The following is a 20976-nucleotide window of genomic DNA, read 5'->3' on the forward strand; positions in this document are numbered from 1 at the left end:
ACAGAAATTTAAAAGTAAGGAGGATGGCGCACGCAAACGGGCCCATAAACCTCCTAGGAATTTGAAAATGTAGGCATTTAGTGCATAAATCGGTGACAACTTCCAAAACGTCACCGAAAATAACTCTTTGGGGCACGGTGAAATTAAAAGTGTCCCACCTTTTTGATGGACCGTAATGCATGGTGGGACATTTTTAATCCTACCTCGAAATTTTGCAATAGCTGCATGTGTATAGCTATATATTTCGTCTTATTTATGTAAAGCAGTTGGTAATACATTCATCCAATGTTACGAATGTATCCACTTATGTTGGCAACTTTCAACATGCTAATACCGGTTCAACAATTGTTGTAAGCGGAAGGTTTATCGCGATAATATTTCTTTCCTGGTTATATGTGAAAAATCGTAGATGTAAGTTAATTTATATAAAAATTAGTTCTATATAAACAAGCGAAGTGTTTTGTAATAAAAACTAAAGATTAAATTTGTTTGCAAATGATGAAAGTATGGTGGGATTTTATTCGTCCCACCATGCAACTTGGGGAGTAATACAAAAAGAACATATTTTTATTTATTGTTTATGTTTTAATATTCTTAAAACTATAAATGTGACGCCCCTTGTTATTACATTTACTTTGTTACATTATGCGATTAATAAAAATATAACGATTTTGTTTGATTTAAAACGCAATAAAATTCCTGTGCAACATGAATCTATTTTATGACCTGAATTTCTGTGCCGCAAAGAGATAAAGTACACAACAGCCTCTATCAGATTTCGGTAGCTTTTGATCTCGCGTATGTCATTATGGAACAGGTGCGTTGGTCACTTGTCCAGGTGTAATCGCGATAGAGCTAATAGAGAATCGAGAATTGGTCCATACCTTAGTGTACAATTCCCTCGTAGTCATCGTTTCGGAGCACACACGCGCACACTTGAGCACAGATAACGACTAAACCGACGACAGTCGTTTGATCGTGTAAAATCGTTCGTGCTACGAGCACCGCGAGTTTACCTCGGTGCCACGGTACATCTCGGTGTCACTTGAGGTACGGTCACGGCATGTTTACGTTTTTATTTTTATTTCCTTCTTGCCCCCCCCCCTGGTTAGCCTTGTTTTTCGTCACGCTCCGATCGCGGGCCACACAAGGCTCGACGGGCTACGATCCCTCTATTCGTCTCCACGTAGGGTTGTTTTTTCGCCGACGTTTTTCGAAACTCTACCGTGCGAATCATCGACGGTCCCGCAACTGGAAAAAATAGATTTTCGCGATAGTCGTACCTCCACGTAAACGTCGCACGACGGCACTGCCACCAGCTGGTTCGTTATCGGGCTTAGATTCGGCGCCCCTCTACGTCACCTCTCGCTCGACCTCTCTTCGAGCTCGAGAATCGAAGCGTTCCTTCTCCCCCTCCTGTTTACGCGCGGGCGCTTAGCGTCGCGCTGTCTCCCTCCGATGATCGAACTAAGCGTTTCACGCCATCTCACAGGGGAATCGGAAAACGACGAGGATTCGTCGTCTATACCGGTGTCGGGCAAAATTTTACCCGATTATCGATCAACGATATCGATTACCGTTTAAGAGGGTACCCTGAATTAGGAGGTCTAAAAAAAGCGGTTGTTCGTGAATTTTTTTAGGATGGAAAAAAATAATTCATTCGACCGATCTTTTTATTCTATTTTCGTACATATTTGAGTAGTCTGTAGAAATTTGTTCAACGAGAAATATTCAAATTGAGTCGAGCGTGACGCACATTTGTAGAGCACCTCACAATTGAAACCTCCTATCGGCGGGAAAGATGGGTGTCGTAATTTTGGTTCGACATAAAAAAACTAAAAGAAATTTTCATTTTCATACATTTTCCTTCTGTGTGAACTAAGAAAAACTCGCAAAAATTGTAAAATGTGAAATTACTGCAAGTTTGAAAAAAAGAACGAGTTCTTTGGGTGAAAAAAAATCACTTTAACTTGATAAAAAAGTTGTTTAACATTCTTTTTTTGTATGAATTTTCTTAGTTCACATAGAAGGAAAATGTATGAGAATGAAAATTTCTTTTGGTTTTTTTATGTCGAAACCAAAATTACGACCACCATCTTTCCCGCCGATAGGAGGTTTTCATTGTGAGGTGATCTACAAATGTGCTTTGCAGTCGACTCAATTTGAATATTTCTTGGAAAAAAGATGTACAGACTACTCAAATATGTATGAAAATAGGATAAAAAAGTTCGATGGAATTAATTATTTTTTTCCATCCTACAAAAATTCACGAAAAACCGCTTTTTTTAGACCTCCTAATTCAGGATACCCGCTTAAGGGGTAAAACCACTCTAGGATTTTCAAAAAATAATTTTTTTCTTCTTTTTGCTTAAACGATACTTTAAGTTCATAAAGATAATACGTCATTTGATTTATAGTGAAAAAGAAATGTTAAAAGGTTCAATTTCCATGACTCATAGATGCCAAGAAATCCGTCCTTCCGTGGCGGTGTTTTCAAAAAAGTGTAACAGCTATTCTCCCGTTTTCCGACGACGGATTCTGTCGCCGCCATTTTGTATGAAAATGACAATAAAAAAATTATTTTCCGTTCTTCAATATGTGTTAAATAAACCCTCTGAAAGGAAATTCTATTCTATTTGTAACACTCCCGAAATAAATTGTTTAATTTAGGTCTTTCTTTCTGCCTCTAGAGTTTACCTCTTAATCGAACCGTGAATCATAGTTATTGATTGTTGGTGGATTTTGTTTGCGATTGAATCAATTAGTTAGATGGTCTGAAAAAAGTGCATACTTGTGAATTTTTTTTAATAAACGGAAAATTTTTTGGTAATAAGTTTTAGGATATTGGAATTAACGCTTTTTAGTGCATGTGTTGCAATTTTTGTATTTAAAAATATCTGAAGACATTCGCGAACGGTAGATATTTATCTAATATCATTGATCATAATCGGTAGATGATGTGTAATGGTGTAATCATATTTGAAATAATCGTACGTCTTTACATTCCGTTGACGTGAATAGTTTAGAAATACAACATTGTTATTGTAGAAACACAAGATCATGCGTGTTCATAATCTTACATCATTTTCATAATAAATATTTATCTCATTTTGTTTACCAAATGGTTAAAGTCGACTTTATTAATTTGAAGTTGTTCTTCTTCTCTTCCTTCCCGAAGCGACACCAAAATAATTTCATGTAAAACCAACCCTAATAGCAATTAAAAAAACAAAATAACGTCGCGGTTTTTCCGGATTCCGCTGTCAATATGAAACGTTACATTTTACTTGTCGCTCACAGTAACACGTTAACCGTAAAGTCAACGATGAATCTTTAAACCGCGACAAGAGGAAAACTAATTTCAGTTGTAGTTAGCAGTATGACATATCAGTGACGGCAGGCAATCGTATCATGGCATTCTTCCAATTAGTTCTGAAAGCCAGGAAACTCGAAAAAGCGAGGTTAAAGTATGAGGATGAAAAACTGACGTCTATCGCCATCGCGAAAGGTGCCAAGGCCCGATTCACTTTAAGCCAACGACTTCGTCGAATCAAAATACGGTGAGATCCGAAATTCACGTTCCTGCCAAACTATGTTTAAAACTTTGACAGTCCACAACAAAAAGATATCACGCACCATATTTTCGAGTTATTCTTATTTTATAGCAAATTCGTTTCAATAACTTGTACGATTTTCAATAAAGATCTAGAAATTTAGGTGGACAAAATAAAAGAACACTTTTAAAGAGAGTCTTCTTAGTTGTACAAATATAAAGAATTGGTATTAGTGTAATATTTCATAGACTACCCTTTTATTTCGAAGCATATTTACCTTTCATTTTTATTGTAGCATCTACATGTATTTTATAATTTGTTTAGTTAGACATTGGTTAATTGTTTTATCGTTTTGTGCTTAAGCTTTTATGTTAAATGTATAAATGTGTACTGTTCTCTTTATTAAATTATTAGCGATTAGAATAGCTGTTACACTTATCGCATTTACACTCCTGCATTTTTTAATAACCATTTAATCTATGATACCGTCAATCTTAATATGTAAATTAGAAATACACACTTTGTCCAACATCCCCATTTTTTTCCTTCAAAACGACAAAATATTCTTTGCTTCCCCGAATGCCTCTTGATCAACAGCATGTCTATAATAAAAACATTAAAATACAGGTACAAGTTCTTTTAACTATTAATTGGGCACAAAGTTGATAAGCGATCTTTTTGTCGCGGAATTTTTGCTCGAGCTATTTCCGCAGGTTTAAGAAGAAGGTTAAGACGTTCTGTGGGAAAATCTTCGCCGTCCCAAAAAATCTTTGGCCATGCAGAAAAATCGTCGCGATCTGTACCAGCGGCACTTTGGAGAATTACATTGCGAAGAGCTTCCTTGGATTTATCGGCGGAATGTTTCTCACGTACATCTTCTTCGCATTCTTCGTTCTTCAACTAAATTTCAGGCTCTCGACGGCAACATTTCTTTGCACGGTGATAGGTGTAATCCTCACTCTTGGCTTGGCGTTTTCTCCTCGAATACGGTGAGGAACAAATTGATTTTACAATCTGCTGCAGCGAATTTACATCGTGCATCGCTGTAGTAAAGACTAGCGACCTTAACCATGGTGGAAACACATATAATGAGAGCAGTTTCTCCCGCGAAATATTAGATTGTCCAAACGTTTATTTCGCGACTTATACTCAATTGTTTTCTCATACTACTTACAATGATAATGGCAAAAATATGTACATTCACTTCAAATGTCGCGTATATCGAATAGAAGATTAAATAAATGGAAGTTAGAAAGCAGCTTCGACAGACAGGTAATGATAGAAAATAGATTTCGATTCTTTTTAACCCTTTTCTAAGAGTGTTTATTTCTAGATTCAACAGGTGAATAATGTATACTTGAAAGAAGACTTTGTCAGTTAATATTTCAGTCATTCGTGCTATATTCATTTTGTACTTTACTTTTTGATATTTTTGGGATTCTTAGAGAAAAAGAATATATACTTTAAATTACTCTTTATCAGCTGATATTTCAGTCAGTCGTGCTATATTCATTGCGTATTCTACATTTTGACTTTTTTTAGGTCTTTCTTAAAAATATTTATATTAGGTTGTCCCAAAAGTTTTATTCGCGATTTACACTCAGCTGCTTTGCTTACGCTCGGTGTTTATATAAATAAACAATCTTATGTGTTAGAAGTTGATGGTATCCTTTTCCTTCATCGCTTAACTATCGTGTAGTACATTTCATTCGCATTCAAACACAATTTCGTACGCCTTTAAGTATAGAAAATCAAAGAAAGCATTTGCAACAAGTAATGTTGCATTCTTTTGAAAAACGTAACAGTGCCAATGATACTGTGCTGGTAATTTTAATCTGGAAATTGAAGACCGTAGCAGCCGACTTTTTTTTTTTAGGACACCCTTCATTGAATTTAGACAACTTTCTATGCTCGACAAATTCAACAAACAAGAGATATAACGATAAAATTAAAATATTGAATTTGTTTCATACCATTCGCGTTTGAGTAAAAAACAAAAATCTGAAATCTTCTTTGGAGATTCGATTATTTAACTTGGGAATGAAGAATGCATTATACACAAGTATAAAGTTTGAGATCGATAGGCTTAATAGATTTCTTTGAAAATTAATACATGAAAGGAGGCTGAAGCTGTCTTTAGACCACACTAGCTCTGCCCCATAGCTGGTTTTGACACTAAAAATCTACCTTGGATGTAATTGAATGGTCAGTTACACAGATTTTTCATTTTAGGAATGATGAAAAAATCACATTTTTTTTTTGCAATTTCCGTAAATATATTTCGAATATGTATCTAGAGAATATTTAGTTAAAAACGTTTATGCACACGTCCATACATTTTTCTCATAAATTGGAATGTATATATCGTTTTTTACACTTTTTGAGTCACTCAATTTGCGTCACATTGATTTTTGAAATAGGAAACATATAATTAATGTAAATGCATTATATTTTTGTAATAAAAGTCAAAATAATAAATTATTTGTACGGAAAACTGATCTTATTTTATTTCTTGAATTGTTAATTAAAAGTAATTATAGTTTTAAGGAATAACTTTTATATAAAAAATGAAATGCTAATACATATTCGAATGCACCTGAAAACATTAGTCACTTGGCCTCCTGTTAATTACCTCATGTTCTCTGTTGATTATGAAAATATATCTTCCATTGTTCGTTGTTTATTTTTAGAATGAGATACAAAAGCCTCGAGTTTTGGTGCGCATACGCCATTAATGAAAACAAAATTTCAATTTTCCATCTGTACATAAATAAAATGAACAAATCAAATAAAATTATACTATTAAATTATAAAATAAATTGAGAACATTCGTTGCCGACAAAACTATTTTGAAAATCTTTGGAATCATATTCGTGTTTGTACCATAGTTATCATCGCATTCTCTTCATTTCAACAGACGGCGTTAACGTTTCATTCAGGACATTTACCTGTTTTTACGATTTTTTTCCAGTTGCATTGTTTTCCTGTTATTACCACAATTTTTCTCGAAGCGAGGTAGGCAAGTCTTAATGGCGTACGCATTTATTTTAGCCTTAACCGGACCGGTCAAGAACACTTTACACAATGTTGCCGTTCTCTCGGAATCACTGACCTGTGCACAAGTAAGACTATATCATTCTCTGTCATTAAATCTCCCCTTCACGATCATCGAACGTTTCTTCTAGAGCGGATTTCCTTACTTATTATATACAGTTACTTTAATATTAGAACACTACAGTTCTGCCAAGCTTGTTCAAATTCCTTCAATTGCTTTGGACTACATTAAATATTTCTTATAAATGACAGAAACATAAGCAATTCTTTTATACTCGTAATATTTTATAATAAAATTCCTACATACAATGCTTTATTAATTTAGTGGTTGCAGGAGCTCTTTTACTTGAGTATATACGTTCATATTCCTTCAATTGCTTTGGACTACATTAAATATTTATAATAAATGATAGAAACATAAGCGATTCTTTTATATTCGTAATATTATATTATAAAATTCCTACATACAATGTTTTATTAATTTAATGGTTGCAGGATACTCTTTTACTTGAGCACATCCGTTTATCTATCGTTAAATACATTATATTTTAATCGTGTAAGAATATTTTTATGACTTGACAATTAGACATTCTTTCGTTTAAAAATCGTAGAATAAACTACTACAATGATAAAAGAATTGTTTGTCCACCTACCATCTATGATAATTGATCGAACATGATGCAAAGTAACAGAACGAATCTTACAGTAATTTATGACGATATAAATCAATAAATTTAAAAATACTGTGACGTTTGAATATTAAAATAGGTAACTGTATATACGTTCGAAGTGCCATACTCGATGATGCAAGAGCAAGAAATTATTTTCTCTTTTAGGAACAGTTAAAGGAAGCGGTGAAGACTGTCGTCGATATAGTAAAGCAACCGTTTTATGCTCTGCGAGACGTGATATCGAAAGTTATAAAGTCAATCAAAGCAGTTGTGAAAAGAATTAAGCAGACTCTTCTTGCGATCAAGAGGATCGTTCTCAGCATACGTAAGTTTTAACCCGATGTCAGTCTTTGCAGAGTTGGCGAGGGCGAAGTTGAGGGAGCTTAAATACTATTTCACGTTACTAAATACAACATACAGAAAGTATACATTACAAAACAAAATTATTCATCAAATTTTGTCATTCTTCAAACGTAATATTATTTTGATGCGAAGTAAACAAAGAGTTCGTACTTAGGAATGGAGTTGGTACGAAATTATGTATAGGGTTACTGCACGTAATACTGACTATATAATTTTACATTTATTTATAATATTTCGAATCTTATTAGCTAATGTATAACCAATTGTGGTAAAGTATCCTACATGTTTCATTCATTTCATCTTACACTTCTTTATTTTAAGTCTTACAAAGTCTACACTAAATACTCATAATTTGACTACCTTTATTTTATTTTTTATTTTGTTCTTTGCACATTGCACTTGAAAATAGTTTTATATGTATTCTTTGTATGTAACTTTATATGTAAACTTTTCTGTATTTATTTTTTATTTGACTATAAGTGGAAAGGTCCATTCTATTATAAATACTGTACTTTCTGCCAGAATTTCTAGAGAATATAATCTAATATAACCAAACACTATATGAATATTTTATTAAAACAATCTATTGCATTATTATATAGAATTATCCTATTACAGTAAGTCCCCTTTCTTTATTCGCTGTTCTTCTCTGCGTTCGAAGCTTGTCGGCAAACACCAGAGAATATACGAAGTCTACGATGACTGCACTAGTTCAGTCCCGAGTTTGTGGATTTATGGAGACTTTACTGTACTGACAACTCCAATACAAGGATTTAATCGAAACCTATGATTTTTCAGTTAGAGTCATCACTTCGGTATTCCAATGGCTGGGAAGCGTCATAAATATGTGCAATAAAAAATTAGGAACACCTTTCGATAGGTGTCAAAGTGTCTTCGATGGTGCGATATCGGATTGCAAAGCAAAATTAGGTCCAATTATAGGAGTTGTTTGCAACGTGACCTACGTAGTCAGTTCTCTCTGTTATATAGTAAAACCACTAGATTTCATATGCATGCTGGTCTCTTACATTGCCGACAGTGTAGTTGGCGCCGTACGAAGAAGTACGTACTTTAACATTTGTTTCAATCAACCCACGCAGGCGAATTTTCTTATAATCATTGTCAAAATTAACATTTTCAATTTTGAAGTAAGGTGTTTGAACATATTGCAATGTAGGTGCGAGGAATGAATGCGTTTAAATGATAAGGTGTGAACGAGGGGTGAAAGAGAACTGATGGAGTCGAGCAAATGTTTGTAAAAAAAGGTACGATCTACGAATTTTTCCGAGAAAAATATACAATATAAAATAAAAAAAAATGTTTGATATTTATTCACTAAGTATTTGTGAGTACAACAATTTTTGTTTATTAATATTTCTCAAATAGTGCATTTTATAGGTGCCACTCACAATCAGTCAAAAGCTGCAAATGAAAAAAGCTTAAACAGTGAACACGATCTCGGAAGATCCATGAAAAAATGACAGGAAAACTATTTATGTGATTATTGCAAACATAGACCTACTAACAATAAGTAAAATTATGATTTTTGTATGTTTTTTCATTAATGCAAATAACCTATTTTTAAATATTTTAATAACAGCACTTTATTTATCTTGGCTCATTAAAATCTCCTTATAGTAGTAGTCTTCTACTAATTAGTGTTATTATTTTCCAAAAAATTAGATACGTGTGTTCCAAGGCATGAGATATAGTGTTCTTAGGTACATTAAGATGTTGTACTATGAAATGTTTGTAAGCCTTTTACTTTATTAATTTTATACAATTATCGTACATAAATTACTTATGTAAGGATTTAAGTTGGTAACAAATATTCTGCTGTTTCTAAAATCTCTTGATACTTATATTGAAAATTTTTATTTTAAACTCGAAAGCTTTTCAAAATGTATTCCTTGGTACAACACTCCCTCCTCGGAAAATCAAAACTTATTCCAGTAATTAGCACGCGAATCTTTATGCAAAATGCAATCTTTGCAAACGTACCTAGAAAAATTGAACCTAAATAGGAATTTATTTTACTGTGCAAATATTATAATATGTACTTTACTTTCAATATTTTTTATATTTTTGTACACTGTGTGCATTTTATAGTTTCTTATAAATCCATAAACATCCGCAGTCTACTTATAATTATAGCCACGATTTTCTGAAAATTCGCCTGTGTGCAACCGCCACTTGTTTCCTCAGTGTTTTAAATACATATTTTTGCATCGGTCCAAGCATTCATCGTTATGGTTTGCAGAAATAAAAAGGTTCACGATGCACATGAAGGCGATGTTTTATGTCAAGGTAAAGTTCGCCCATTCGTTTCATTACGAGACGAACCAAAGTAAAGCGATAGAAGAAGTGTCCACGGGCATTGTTACCGAGGTGCGCTCGAGAACAGACCAATTCTTCGCATTCTTTGATTTGATGAGTTGCCTCACCTCTTTATTGGCTTTCGTTATTGTGCTCAGGTAAAAGTACGCGATCCTGGACTAACAAAAAGTCAACCTATACGAGTGAAAATAATTTTATTTCATATGGTTGATACTAACCGAAGGTTTTCAGTGTACGCCTTTGGAGAAGTTACTTTGACATTTCACCAGCATTGCAGCTATCTTTTTCAGAGACCAAATAAAACTCTAGTATTAATATATTGGTATATTGATAACAATCAGTGTACCATTTGGCCTTTGAAGAAGCTAGCTGCAGTACTGCTTGTATCGATACAAGTGTAATTATCCAGTTAACGAGGGACGCTCATAACATCAGAACAAAATGAAATTTTTATGTCAAACTTTTGGAAACATATTTATGAACAGTTTTACTAACAATTTATGGAATAAAAAAGAAATTAAATTTTTGCATTATCTAAACCTATTTTCCCCTTTAACCAATCCAGTAAAACATAAGTGGTGAGTCTAGTTTAGGACAAAGAAAATGAGGCACTTATTCAGGAATTTTTTAATAAGTATTAACACATGTATTAACACATTCGCGACCGCCAGATATTTTACGTGTCTAATATCGAGTACTGACGATCATAATAAAATTCTGAAGCTGGATATTACAAATTTGTATTTTTAAGGCGAAGATGAAAATTACAAAATATATTTGAAATATCAATGTTGTAAATATGTAGTGTATAAATTCAAAAGATTTTCATAATTTTTTCATAACCAGGAATAGAATTTGAAGTGACGTGAATTCACGTCAGAGGTCGTGGATGTATTAAGCAGATTCTTATAAAACTTACAGGGTCTTTAATTCAATATTTGGTGATAAATAATTTTTTTCATAAAAAAAATTGTTCGTGGAAAGGCATGTATATAATTATAAATATAATATAATATGGTCATGTTCGTAGACTCCTCGCCCCCGAGAATTGTAGATCCTTCAATTTTTGCCTTATACAAAAAACTAAAAATTTAAAAAGAATACAAAAGTCTAAAAAAATGAAATTAAACAATTTGTTTATACAAATAATGACAACGTTGTTTGCCAAAACCATATATTTTCTTTCAACTCCTATTATTTCTTCAAGTTTACACTTTTCTCGCGATTTATAGGTACAAATAATATTCGCGAGCGTATATATACGTTTTTCGCGGGTCAAAAGGTTAAAAGTTCCTACACAACGCACGTTAAAATCAATCTGTAACTCGAACCCCTGAAGAATCTACCTGCAATTCAAACAAAAGATCATGGGCTACACTCGGAAGCCTCAGTTAGTATCAACCATGACAAATCAGGCCACAAAAGACTTAATTTTATTATGAATCTTTAATATCCTAGTCCACTTGGTACAGCGCGATAAATGTCTATCGTGATTTTAAAAATATTTTCAGAGTACTACGTTACCGTTACAAATGGTTGACCAGCGAACGCTTCGACAATCGCTACATTACCGAAGATCTGCGCACTATCGATTTAGTACGAGCGCGCCAAGACAAGGAAACTGTTTTACCGCTGAATTCGCGGGAAAGGAATCACTATGCGTCGCTGTCATCCGTCATGCTAATCAAATCGGAAAAGGTCAAGTTAGTCAGATCCGTCGTATTTCTAGGCCTGGCTACGATCAAGATCATCTCCTATATCATGATAGATTACAGTCTGTATTGGATACTCAATATCATTCAAATCCACGGACGGTTTCAGAGCAAGGTGAAATTTCTAAATTCTACTCGGGTCGTTACACGATTAATTGAATACATTTGTGATTCAAATTAAGAATTCTTTGCACTCTACGTAAAATTAAAGGTAGTTTTACCCTTAATAATACATAAAATTAAGGGTAGTCATTTTGTTGATTTTGAAATTGTTGAAGAAGACAAAGCGATGAATTTTACGATTTTTATCTACTGGAGCAAAGACGAAGCTGTACACGTTTAGCAAAGGAAATTGTGGTTCAGAATAGTCTCAGCTACACCCCATTTCCGGCTTCTACGCGACTTTTGGGACACCATGAATACATGTCCAGTGGAAGTAAACCTCCACGAGGTTACAAATACGTAATAATAATAAGAAAAAGAATGTACTGATAAAGAAGTTATCTTTAAAGAAGTTAACTTCATATTATCATAATTCAGGGTAGAGTATCATGCCTATTGATTAATATAATTAGTTGTCTATAAATATAGCTATTATCCAAAACAGTGACAAGAGCGTTGTTGACAATTGAGTAATTTACAAAGGAATAATTTAAAAAATGAATAGGTTAAATTGACTGTTCTGATAACTTTACAGAATCGTCTCAGCTACCCCCCCCCCCCATTTCCGGTTCTTACACTAATTCTAGGACACCCTGTATAAAGTAATGTTAATGGTCCGTAGGTTGAACGACCAAGCGTAGTGTCCGTTCACGTTTCCGGGGATGGGTATTTGGCAGACCTTTACAGAAGCATCGTCAGAGCATTTACGCCGCATGGAAAGGAAGCGGAATTGGACACGATGCTCTGCTTGCCAGAGCCAGTGCCCCCCGATTTGGATAAATACACTCGTATCATCGCATTGCTGATCTTCTGCTGGCTAATTGCAATTTTCGAACCTTATGGGTTACGTCTGAGACACGTTGTTCTGTGCCAGTATTATCCCGACAGAGCGAAACAAAGAGCAGCCTGGCTGTACAATCAGATTATCAGGTACAAATCAAAGGAAAAGAGATCGATCTGTAAAAGAACTTACGGCTCTATACGATTATATACAGTCAGATATAACAGTCAGCCTTCGTAACGTTTGGAACTAACGAAACATTCTTTGACACTGTCTACCGAATACTCATTTACTCAGGATCAAACTTTCTTTTCCTCTGTGATGTGATTAGAAATTCACGAAAATAAATTTGGAAGGAATAGTCGCATTATTGAACAAGTTTGTTATGATACAATGCACAGACTTTTCTATCTAGGAGCTTTCCTCTTAACGAGGGAAATCACATCAGGAGTCCAAGTATTATGTTTTTTTTTTGGATTACTTTTTTTATACAGAAGAATTTATGTAATGTTTTTATAACTTTGAGAATATTATAGGCTTACTTTATTTAAATACCTTGAATATGAACTAAAAAATTAGAATGTTGTTGTTGTTTAAAGTTTTATTTTATTGTCAAAAACTGCTCGAAAAATGATGAAAATTGATACTTTTACTTTACACACGCCTAAAGATTTCAATTTTCAACTTTTTTGACTGCAACTTAATCCATATTTTTAGAATGCATCTTAATAATGTAAAAAAAATTTCATTGATTTCAGGTAACCTCCAGAATTCCCATTGATATCAGATTCAGGAGCAATTTTGCTGTAGAGAACAGTTTATATCTCAAAGATTTCTATGTTAAATGAATGTAAAAAATTATCAAATGTGCTTTAAAATATACCGAAAATATTCACAAAGTTAAAAAAAAATTAAGAAAAACTCTTCATATTTGGCATCCCAATGTAGTTTCCCTCTTAAATCGTAGTACATACTATATTTATAACGATATCACAATGGACAATAACCTTACTAAAATCAGAAATGTTACTTAAATGATAAGATATGACAAAATCAATCCTCTAAAATTTCATAACAATAGTAACAATACCTACTGTTTCTAAACTAAAAAATCTCAAGGGAGTAAACAGGAACCCAGCGATAAGGTAGAGCACTCTTCCTTGCTGACTAAATGTTATACCCTACCAACAAATATTCTACTTTACCGAATGAGTACCTTCGTAACTCCTAGGTAATAGATTTTTTTGTTAATTATTCTTGTTGCGTAAGGTCCTTAAAATATTTCTATTAAATTATATTTAAAAAATATCAAGTTTGCCAAAGTTACAACCGTTTATATTACAGTCGTCCTATTAACGTTGAGGAGCTCCTAGGTCCCGAAATCCGATTGCTTAAAAAAAAAAAAAAATTGTACATGTCAAATTGTGTAACATCCTCCTTTTCGAAGTCGGTTAAAAATTTAGTATTATTCCTACTATAATTGTAACTGCAATTGTAAACAGATAGATTTCTTACATATCTCTGTTCAGAAATGTAAAAGAAAATTCAGATTACTCATGAAATGACCTACTGTTTTTTTTTTATCATTAATTGCGGTAATGGTTATATATAAACGCAATTAGGTCGAGAGGAAGCTTTCTAAAGTTCGCTAGACGACAGCTTCGCCGAAAATTTGGTCTGGGCAAGGGAGAGCCAACTGAAAAAGTTACTTTCAAGGAAAGATTGTGGGCAGTGTGTCCATGGTTGAATATCTGCTTTCCGCATAAGCAAAACATGTGTCTGTTGTGCGGTGCCCCGGAACGTTCTGATGAACCGCACATAAAATGTCAGACACCTGGCTGCGTAGGTCTGTTCTGCACGCAATGTTACGCCGATTTGCAAAATTTGTGCACCATTTGTCGATCTCCGATCGATTACGGTGACTTGTCCGACATAAGCGAGGAGAAGTGAGTCTGATTTCCAATAAAGAATTTTATAAAATTAATGAACGATACAGGCAGTATATACTACATATGAAACCGACTTCAATGATAGATTGGGCAAACAATAAAGAAAGATATGATACAGTTATACAAATATATCGAGTTGAATAAAAAGATCGCGCCGCTTTCTTCGGCAAAATTAAAAGACGATTATTTTTTGATCGATGTAATTTTATCGATTCAAGTATCCATTCTACGATCATCTTTCACGTAGCTTCATTATTTCATCCTTGTAGAACTTCTCAGATTTTTAGGCAAAAAACGTTTCAAGTGATTTTCGCAATCTTCTTGAATTGTGAAGTTTTTACTATTAAGTGGATATTCCTGTTTTTCAAGATAAAAAAGTAGATTTTTTTGTTTAATATTCTTGTTGCGTGAGGTCCTTAAAATATTCCTATTAAATTATATTTAAAAGATATCAAGATTGCCAAAGTTACAACCGTTTATATTACAGTCGTCCTATTAACGTTGATTGAACATGGAACTTTAATGTTTTTTCTTGAAGTTTTTCTTGAAGTTTTTTCTAGATAACATTATAGTCACATTCATCACGAATAGAATAAAATCAGTCATCATTGATTCGGACCACCAGAGTGGACTCGATCGCGTTAACATTTGTCACGTGTTCAGCTTGATGTAACGTAGAATATTGTTTGTAACTTCAAAGCAAATCGAGTAGGATAATTGTAAAACAGAACTCAACAGAATGCTGTATATACATTTATAAGTAAGGGTACCAAATTTCAAAAGTTTATACGAAGTACTTCTGCAAAAAAATCACGAAAATTGCCTCGAAACTGATACAAAAAATGAGTACTTCTTTAACTCTTTGAAGTCAGATGGGTTAAAAAGTATCCCACTTTTGCTTAGCTTTACTATTTTATTTAAAATTTTTCATTCGTGTGGTAATGCTATGAATTAACGCTAAAAGTACAATAAGTGGAAGAAGAAATGTATAAAAGTCAAAACGCGTTAGGAAGTTGTTGACACTGTTCTTTTATACTGCTTGAATTTTCTTTTTCTTTTATAATCGTTTACTCCAAAGAGTTAACAAGTCATTCTTATGTCGATTTCTCGAGTAATAATGAAATGAATTATTGGTAGAAATTCCATTAGATAGATGAACTTTTCTCAATGTTATCGTGCCCCCAATCCGTCACTGGAGTAGATCCTGCATGTTAAGATACTACATGTTGGATACTTTTGACATCAGGGACTCTTCGGACGATCCATATCCAGTGGCAAAGAAAAAAGAAGCGAAACCTGAAGAACAAGTCGAGAAACCAGAAGTAGAGGAAACGGATGAAGGTGTAGATGAAGAAGAGGAAACTGATGAATACGTAGATGAAGAAGAGGAACCATTAATAAAAAAAGATGACAAGAAACGGGATGTTAAGAAGGTGGTGGATGAGAAGCAGGAAGAGAAGGGTGAGAAGGAGGAGGACGAGGAGTTGGATGGCGAGAGGGTAGCAGAAGAAAAAGTAGCAAAGATAGAAAAGGATGTAGCTCAGCAAACGGATGTCAAACACGTCGAAGATTCCGATCGTAGTTCAGAGTCCAGTTACAGTTACAGTAAGAATTTGACGTATAAGTTTGAACAATTTTCAGACGTATGCATAGCGTTCTTAAAATATAGTGTTTTTAAGGTCACGTTCAAGCATTTATGAGTGGAAATTTATGTTTACGATGAGCAGAATATGGTATTAACCCTTTCAGTAGCGACCTATGATGCTAATCATGAGCAGGAAATGCCGAGCTAAAATATATTATAGTTCGGTAAAGTTTGAAACAAATACTTCAATAAGTGATAGCTACAACATAATATAATTGTTGACATTCCAAAAGCAATCCCAGTTTTCTATAACACCATGCAGAATTTTGAATATAAAAGAGTCCACGCATACATATTTAATGTCTTCATCGTTGTTGAACGAAAAGATGATCCAAAAGGAATATATACTGCATAGATTAAGTTTCAATTTTAGAATTAGAAATATGTTTCTAATATTAATTGAAAAGTACCAAATCGATTGTTTCGCAATTAAAAATAAGAAATAATAAAATGTTTTTTAATATTCTACAAAGAAAGAATTTTTCAACGATATGTTAATCCATATACTACATTTTGATAGAAGGTTTGAAAATAATTGAGAGTAAAATGTCGAAAATACACAATATTTAATCGGACATCTTAATATTTTTCAAGACATCGAATTGACTTTGATTTTTTTAAATAATACTGCGGTTTTTAAATAATGCACTGTAACTAATCGACGAAGAAACTTAATCATGTGTAACAAAGTGATCTTAAAATGATTTTCACAGTCAAAACATTTATATTTCATATAAAATAGTATCTCCTAACATTAGTAAGTAACAAGTTATCCCAGATGTCAAGTATTTTTTATTTTTATTTTTATTCATTCTATGTGTTAGGATGAACTTTAATGACTCATCTAATCAACATACAATTTCGTATTTTTACACACTTGACGTTTTTCTAGTACTACAATGTTTTCGATCTATTGTGAGTCCTGTACAGTAACCTCCTTATACAATGCTGGCACACGTAAAGTATTTATATGACAATATAAATGATAGAAAATTTAAAAAAATAAGTCTTAAATTTCGATGTATATATTAATTACATATACAATATATAATATACATACATTATATTAATTACATATATAATAAATGTTCCATTTTCACACGATCATTGTAAAATGGAGCTAGTGAAAGGGACCCATATCTTATTGTCACTTGATAAGAAAAAGTGTTATGATATTTACTTTTACAAGAAGTTTCAATAGCCGTTTTTTTTATAATTTTAGCATATCAAGACGAGTCCCCTAAGGAAGAGGAGATCAGGAAGCGAAGGCCACCTTTCAAAGACGTCGAAGCACAGAAAATTAGGGATGACGTAACAATTCAAGTACATACATATGTATAAGTATATTCATATGTATAGAATTGTTTGAAAAGTTCGTATCGATTTTTAAGGAAAATTCAACGACAAGTTATTTATATTTCGCTATACATTTATTGCATTATCTAGATGCCATTTTGATCAATAACCTTTATACATTTTTCATGCTACTGGAAGTTTTATCTTTACAGAACTTCTCAGATATCTCGGTCAGAAACTTTCCAGTGTTATTTGTTCGTTAAAAAAATTTTGTAAAGACTTAAACACATGAAAATCTAGGGGTGCAATATCTAGCGAATTGTGTGGGTAGAATTATATCTCAGCTAGGCTAGGCCAGGTATGATGAACCTGTTTTAAATGGCTCACCCTGTATATGACAGAAATTCAGCAAAATTAGTAACTCGATCGAGGAAGAAGTTGTCTGATATTTGCAATTAGGTATGGATTAAGTTTTTATTAGTTTTCACTAAATCTAGATTAGTTCTGCTTAGGTCTGAAAGCTTTTTTCTGATAAATGAAACTGAATTTGCGCGATACATATTTACGCAAACGGATTTACGTGTACGAGAAAAGATGGGAAATTCTCCATTAATTTTAACCGTAAAAGTGTAGCAGAAAAACTCATGCTATAGGGAAGATGCTTAAGCTGGTTGAGTTGCTATATTACAGAAATAACGTTATAAGCCTGCGTTATATGAAATAATCTACTATAATACTACTTCAATGTAACTGCTATAACTACTTTGTTTATTCCCAATTTGGAATTATATCTTCTTTGCCGTTTTGTATTTACTCTGAGGGATTGCATTTATTATACACTATTACAACCTAAAGAGTGTTTTATTAAATCATACTGAAATATTGAAACTCTTTCATATTTAATAAATGAGAAATAACTCAAAGATTACACCGGGTTTCCAACGTCAACTATCAGTATAACAGCACTATATAACATATATAGAAATCGCGCTAGGATATCATATCATAGGAGTCCTATACTCATACATGTCCTAATACCTCCTAGCAAAAATCAACACAAACTTTCCTAACAACCTGATACTACAACGAAATCTCCAGCAAATTTCATTTCGTTTCATCGATCGCGTGATTTCCGATCCAGATATTTAACGAACCGTTTGTGAAAGAGACATCCTCGAGCAGCGAGTCGTCATCTTGTTTCGTGGTGAGGGCGCGTCGGAGGGTTCGTGCTAGATTGGAAAAGCCACCGTGCCGTTCGCCGCCTGGTGAGAAAGATTCCGATTCATCAACCTCGATCGCCGACACGGAATCCTGGTCGAGCGAGGAGGTCGACGAGGAAGAAGTAATACACATAGAGGTAGACGACTGCTCGGAAGAATTACTTCCGAAGGATCGAAGGGATAAGAAGAAACGAGGTCGTATAAATAGAATCGTCGGTGCAGTCGCAAAGATTCCTTGGCTCGGTAAAGAAGAGGTACGAACCGTTCTAGATCCTCATATTTCTACGATATCTTTGGCTCTTCTGCAATTTTTTTTCCGAAATTGACCTACCAAAAGAGGAATATGATACTTCTCGTCGTGTTTTTTTTTTTATTTATATTATTTAAAGTCGCATACTTCTCTAGAGTATCAGCGACGGATGTTGATGCGACGTTGAACCTTTAAATAAAAACAAAAGATCCTCGAATCATTTTGGCGACAACATGTAAGCTTCAAACCGTTTAGTGACTCATTGACACAATTAAACACTAATCACCTTTAAGCCAACGGGTGTCAGAGGAAACTGTTAGTGTTTATATTAGCAAAATCTTCTCTTCTTCATTGGATATCAAATGTTAGAGATATCGTGTCCACGCTCTTATTGAACAGACTGTACAAAATTGAAATAATATCGGCGTTCGTGCATCGTTATTACAACAGGGCGACGAGAAAGCGTGTCGTGGCTTGCGAACCAGAAGGCCTTCTCTTATGAATAAAATCGTCAGCATGCTTCGAAGAAAGCAGTCGATGCCTGTGCAGACTTATAAAAGAACTAGGAAGATAAAGGACTCATCATCAAGTTCGCTTTCGTGCGACGATGAGAACGCAGTCCTGAAAATGGAGGACAGCTCGTGCAATACCAAGCGTCTCGTACGAAGGAAATTCACGAGGAAATCATCCAACGACGATTCTAATCGAGAGAAAAATCTCAACCTGAAGCAACAGGGTGAAAAGAAATTCATCACGAAGCAATTACCAAGGTACGTAACTTAATAAGTTTAAGGGAGGTAATCAAAATCATCTTTGCAATTTATTCGGTACCTTAGTATTCTTTTCATTTTAATTTATCATCGTATTATACTAAACATTGATTCTTTGGAGAGTCACATAAAAGAAGAGTGTTAAGTAATAATAATTTTATTCACGATTATTTCTCGTCAAAATAGATGGTCTCGATAGATCGTGATAAACGTATTTAAAGTTTCGTTTATTCTAAGAGTTTGGTGAGCTTTATTTAGAGACCCATATCTTTGTTAATTTGTAGAATGTTTACTTTCTATTTTAAAGGAATTATTTATAAATCCTGTATTTTAAGCAAAAATTAAAAAAAAGACAGCCATGGGAGAGCTCCTTTAATCCTTTCCGAAATAGCTACTTTTGGTACAGTGATTTAAGGGGTTACACCACTTCGGTCGATCCAAAAATCGAATTTTTTTTTGCTTAAAGTACTCACTATTATACTAATACTTTTATTTTTTTTATGCAACTTCAATTACCGCAATTTTAGGCTTTTGTATGTTTTATCTTTGGAACGATACCATTTTATTAAGAATGTATATTTTTAAAAGCGGATATGTATTTCACTAACCTTCGGACTAAGGAAACTAATTACTTTTGTTTCATTGTACTAACTTGAACCTGGTTTAGTTATCGTGTCCATAGCAAAACCATTTATTTTGGGTCTTAGTTTTAGCTCTCCACTAAATCATTTGCTAAGCTGCCATTTTTGTAAAAAATGAAAAAAATAAAAAATGATTTTCTAGTTGAATGCTTATTCAGTACATTGATGTACTTCAATGCAAACAAAATCTTGTTGTCGTTTCAATAAAAATTCCTGGAAAAGCTTGAAAATTCGGGTGGACAAAGTAGTGTAACCCCTTTAATTATATATTAGTGAATATCATCAAAGTAATGCCAGACGTTTTGCGCGCACATAAGGGGTACTAAACTCGCAAATCGACGTAAATAACTCATAAAAATGTAACTTTGTGCGTGTCTGGTGACCCTTATATTCCGTCCAAAACGTCTGTCAATATTTTTTTTATTCACTAACATGCAATTAATCACTGTACCAAAAAGTAGGTATTTCAAAGTAATGTAACTTCACTCTTTTGTTCGTTTGTGTGTTTGTTTGTATGTTTTTGTGATCGTCAGCTTTTATAAAAAAAAGCATACTTTTATAAAAACGACTT

At 33.6% G+C, this 20976-nt stretch overlaps 2 protein-coding genes across 5 annotated transcripts in view; one reads left to right on the forward strand and one right to left on the reverse strand.

The window, feature by feature from the left end:
- Positions 1 to 1366, reverse strand: part of LOC128889454 (unconventional myosin-Va) — a 56830-nt gene extending 55464 nt beyond the window's left edge. For all 4 annotated transcript variants that reach the window (XM_054147099.1, XM_054147098.1, XM_054147100.1 and 1 more), the window contains exon 1: positions 885 to 1366. In XM_054147099.1, the coding sequence (XP_054003074.1) occupies positions 885 to 911 (27 nt within the window). In that variant the 5' untranslated portion in view covers positions 912 to 1366. The remainder of the gene's footprint in view (positions 1 to 884) is intronic.
- Positions 1367 to 3411: 2045 nt separating this feature from the next.
- Positions 3412 to 19777, forward strand: LOC128889576 (DC-STAMP domain-containing protein 2-like). The gene is made up of 13 exons (XM_054147300.1): positions 3412 to 3560; positions 4268 to 4543; positions 6526 to 6676; positions 7445 to 7604; positions 8441 to 8704; positions 9903 to 10116; positions 11491 to 11806; positions 12476 to 12783; positions 14257 to 14580; positions 15830 to 16188; positions 17451 to 17551; positions 18666 to 18998; positions 19445 to 19777. The coding sequence occupies exons 1-13, from the start codon at positions 3412 to 3414 to the stop codon at positions 19775 to 19777; spliced, it is 3288 nt and encodes a 1095-aa protein (XP_054003275.1).
- The last annotated feature ends 1199 nt before the right edge of the window (positions 19778 to 20976 follow it).

The sequence above is a fragment of the Hylaeus anthracinus genome, unplaced genomic scaffold (genome assembly GCF_026225885.1).
Source record: "Hylaeus anthracinus isolate JK02 unplaced genomic scaffold, UHH_iyHylAnth1.0_haploid 11997, whole genome shotgun sequence".
Taxonomy (NCBI): Eukaryota; Metazoa; Arthropoda; class Insecta; order Hymenoptera; family Colletidae; genus Hylaeus; species Hylaeus anthracinus.

Excerpts from the sequence above, each read along its gene's own strand:
- LOC128889576 (XM_054147300.1), top strand. The coding sequence starts at position 3,412 with ATGGCATTCTTCCAATTAGTTCTGAAAGCCAGGAAACTCGAAAAAGCG. Across the intron at positions 3,561-4,267 it reads CTTCGTCGAATCAAAATACG|GTTTAAGAAGAAGGTTAAGA; the intron begins GTGAGATCCGAA and ends CTATTTCCGCAG. Across the intron at positions 8,705-9,902 it reads AGTTGGCGCCGTACGAAGAA|AAATAAAAAGGTTCACGATG; the intron begins GTACGTACTTTA and ends TATGGTTTGCAG.